Source organism: Chiloscyllium plagiosum, unplaced genomic scaffold (assembly GCF_004010195.1).
Source record: "Chiloscyllium plagiosum isolate BGI_BamShark_2017 unplaced genomic scaffold, ASM401019v2 scaf_3237, whole genome shotgun sequence".
Lineage (NCBI taxonomy): Eukaryota > Metazoa > Chordata > Chondrichthyes > Orectolobiformes > Hemiscylliidae > Chiloscyllium > Chiloscyllium plagiosum.
This window is the reverse complement of record NW_025211311.1, coordinates 3,542-6,939: the sequence shown is the minus strand read 5'-3', so window position 1 is coordinate 6,939 and position 3,398 is coordinate 3,542. Positions and strand designations below refer to the sequence as shown.

General features: G+C 44.2%; 1 protein-coding gene across 1 annotated transcript in view; it reads left to right on the top strand.

Moving 5' to 3' along the window:
- Window positions 1-3,103, top strand: part of LOC122547021 (pancreatic secretory granule membrane major glycoprotein GP2-like) — a gene marked incomplete at its 3' end in the record, with an annotated part of 5,402 nt that extends 2,299 nt beyond the window's left edge. Inside the window, exon 3 of the mRNA XM_043685618.1 lies at window positions 3,008-3,103. Within this exon, the coding sequence (XP_043541553.1) occupies window positions 3,008-3,103 (96 nt within the window). The remainder of the gene's footprint in view (window positions 1-3,007) is intronic.
- Between the last annotated feature and the right edge of the window lie 295 nt (window positions 3,104-3,398).

Below are 3,398 nucleotides of genomic sequence, written 5' to 3'. Positions count from 1 at the left end.
GGAAAATGATGACGGTGTTACTTTTTGATGACTATCATTGAATCCCTCCGGTGTGGAAGCCCATTGAGTCCACACCGCCTCTCCGAAGGTATCCCACACAAACCACACCCCAACCCAATGCCTCTAGTCCTAAATTTCCCATGGCTACTCTATCTAACCTTCACAGTTTTGGACTGTGGGAGGAAACCACGCAGACAGGGGACAATGCGCAATCACCACGCAAACAATTTCATGAGGCTGGAATTGAATCCAAGTCCCAGGCACTGTGAGGTAGCAGTGCGAAACACTGAACCACCGTTTCACCCTGATTCCTTGGTCATCTCTTGTCACTTGTGTGAGTGTTACTTACCACATGTCAGTCAAAACAGGGATATTATTTAGATCTTCTTGCATTTGAATATGGGCTGTTTCAATGTCTGAGGGGTCGCAAACAGAGCTGACCATTATGCAGTCATCTGTGAACATCCCATTTCTGACATTAAAACGGTGGGAACGTAATTGATGAACATGTTGAGGATAGTTTTACCGAAAATGCTATCGCCAGTAAGTCCTGCAGTGACGCCACGAAGCTAAGATGTTTGACCCCAAACCACAGAATCAAATTCTATATGACAGGTTTGATTCGAAGCAGTAGAATATTTGACCTTGACACCCATAAATCCCATTTTTGTTCATGCTTCTGATGCCTCACTCATTCGAATGCAGCTTCAGTGTCAAGGTTTGACACTTGCGCCTCATCTCTGGAATTTTCCTCTTGAACCAAAGCTGTAATGAGTGCAGGAGCTGAGTCTTTGTGGTGGAAGTTAACTGGGCGTCACTGAGCGGGTTATTGCTGAGCAGGTGCTGCTTACTTACTATTGCCAGAATAGTCTCAGAGCTCAGTAGCTTTGCAATATCCAATGTCTCCAACAGTGTCCTTTCACTGCGCTGAGTAAATGCGAAGCCTCAAAACTTCTGTCTGTGATGCTGGGAATAATTGGAGGAGGCCAAGATGGCTAATTCACTTGGGAATGCTGATATGAGTTTCCCTACAGTATGGAAACAGGCCCTTCTGTCCAACAAATCCACACCAACTCTCCGAAGAGTATCCCACCACAACCCTACATTTACCCCTGATTAATACACCTAACACGATGGACAATCCAACATGGCCAATTCACCTGACCTGTATATGTTTGGATTGTGGGCAGCAACTCATAGTTTCCTGAGAGAATGTGCAAACTCGACACAGACAGTTGCCTGAGGCAGGAATCGAACCCAGGTTCCTGGCGCTGTGAAGCAGCAGTGCTAATGACTGAGCCACCACGCCTCAAACGTTTCATACTAGTGTTTTCAACTGTGTTGTGCTTTTCCATCATTGAGAATGGGGATATTTGTGGCTCCTCCTGCAATGACTTGTTACATAAAAACACCATTCACTGCATGTGGTACTTCTGATCCATTGTTTATGGGATCGCTTCCCTTGTCACTGTGGTTGCCTCAACCTACCTATACCATTGTTCGTTTTCCTCAGTTTGAATCTCTGCTGTGTCTCATGAATTACTCCCAGAATCTCTCGCCATTGCTGTTTCACTGCCTTTCATGCTGGGCTCATCTACCAGTCAATTCTACCTCGCTCATCCCTCCCTTGAAGTAGCCGTGTTTTGCAGCTTCATTTTGTTGATGCGGCATTTTTGTGTATGCTTGGTGCTACTCCTGCTGTACCCTCCTGCACATTCCACGAAACAAGTTTGATTCCATCATTTTATTATAAGGTTTGAGTGGGGAGTATGCGCAACAATATGTTGCCGATATTGATGGAAGACAATTTTGTTGCTGTTGGTCTCCGACCGGGCTTCATCGAACCTGAAATTGCTAGATCTGCTTGAAGTCTGTCCCATTTAGCATGGCGACAGTGCCAGATAACACATTTAAGTTCGTCTCGCCAAGAACTATGCGGTAGTCACTCTTGACAATATTTTCTTGTGCAGATGCATCTGCAGTCGGCATAGTGATAAGGATGAAAGCAAGTGTATTTCACCCTCTCACCACCTGTCATGGCCCCATTCTACTAGCTTTATCTTTAGGACCCGAACAGGTCGATCAACAGTGCTACTGCTAACACACTGTCGGTGATGAATATTGCAATTCCCCACACATCCATTGTACATTTTGCGTACTTGCCTGGCTTGATGCTTATCCCATACATTGTGCAGCATGTAGCAGTCCTGATTCCTCAGTTGTGGTAATCAGCATAAGTTTTCTTAATCATGTTTAATCTGACGTCAGAAGATGGTAAGGGACTCGTGTCCATGCAGAGGACTTCTAGGTGAAATTCATTCTGATTTTAGGCCACTGTGCCACCACCTCTGCTAGGACTGTCCTGCAAGTTGGACAGGACATATCGATGATGGCGGTGGTGACATCTGGTTAACTGTCTCCACGGTCGACGATGTAAGCAAGATTAGAATAATAACGGACTAATCTGTGAAATAACTTTGGCAAATTTATCACTATTGTCAGGTGTTAGTAAGGTCATCTTTCCCAGTGCTTCGTTCGATGCCAGGCGATCCATCTGGATTTGTTTCTTTGTTGAAACGTTGAAGCGATTGGTGCAACAGGATAACTTGTTAGGCCATTTCAGAGGGTATGAACGTCAAGAACGTTGCTGTAGGTCTGTACTCACTTGCAGTTCAGAGCAGACGAGGTTTCTTCCCTGAAATAGATTACTTAGCCAGTGGCGTCATTTTTTTTTCTTCAGCAAATGCACATGGATTCATGGCAATCAGTAGATTCTCAGGCCAGATATGTTACTTTGCATCGAATTACATTTTCACCATTTGCAGTTTGAAGATTTGAAAACAGGTCCCCAGAGTGTTCGCTGAGTCTCTGGATTTCTAACTCAGTGAAAATACTACTGGGTTCTTGCCTCCATGAAATACGTGGCACGCTGGGAATTATTGGGAAATATCTGAATTAAAGAGTTCCATCTTTGAATAATTCTTATACTATGTCTACATTCCTTCAGATCCAAACACTGCTGAACATGACAACAACGTGACATATTCAACTCAGAAACCGACAGAAAGTTCTTCACCAAACAGAGCAGTGATGGCAGAAACAGGTAACAGTGACGCTGAGAAGTATTCTTTACACAAAAGCAATTAATACACGCAGAGTTATGTGCCAGGTGGTTTAGGCGGGACAGAAATGGTGGATAAAATGGAGTGGGATTTGCATTTTTGTATAAGGCGAATATCATCGCAGTAATCAGAGATGAAATAACTGAGGGATCACACAGTGAGGCTTTGTGGGTGGAGTAGAGAAATAAGACGGGTTGGTGACATTACTGGGGTTGTATTTAAGGTCCCCAATTACTCAATGGCAATTAGAGGAACAAATATGCAGGGATATTGTGG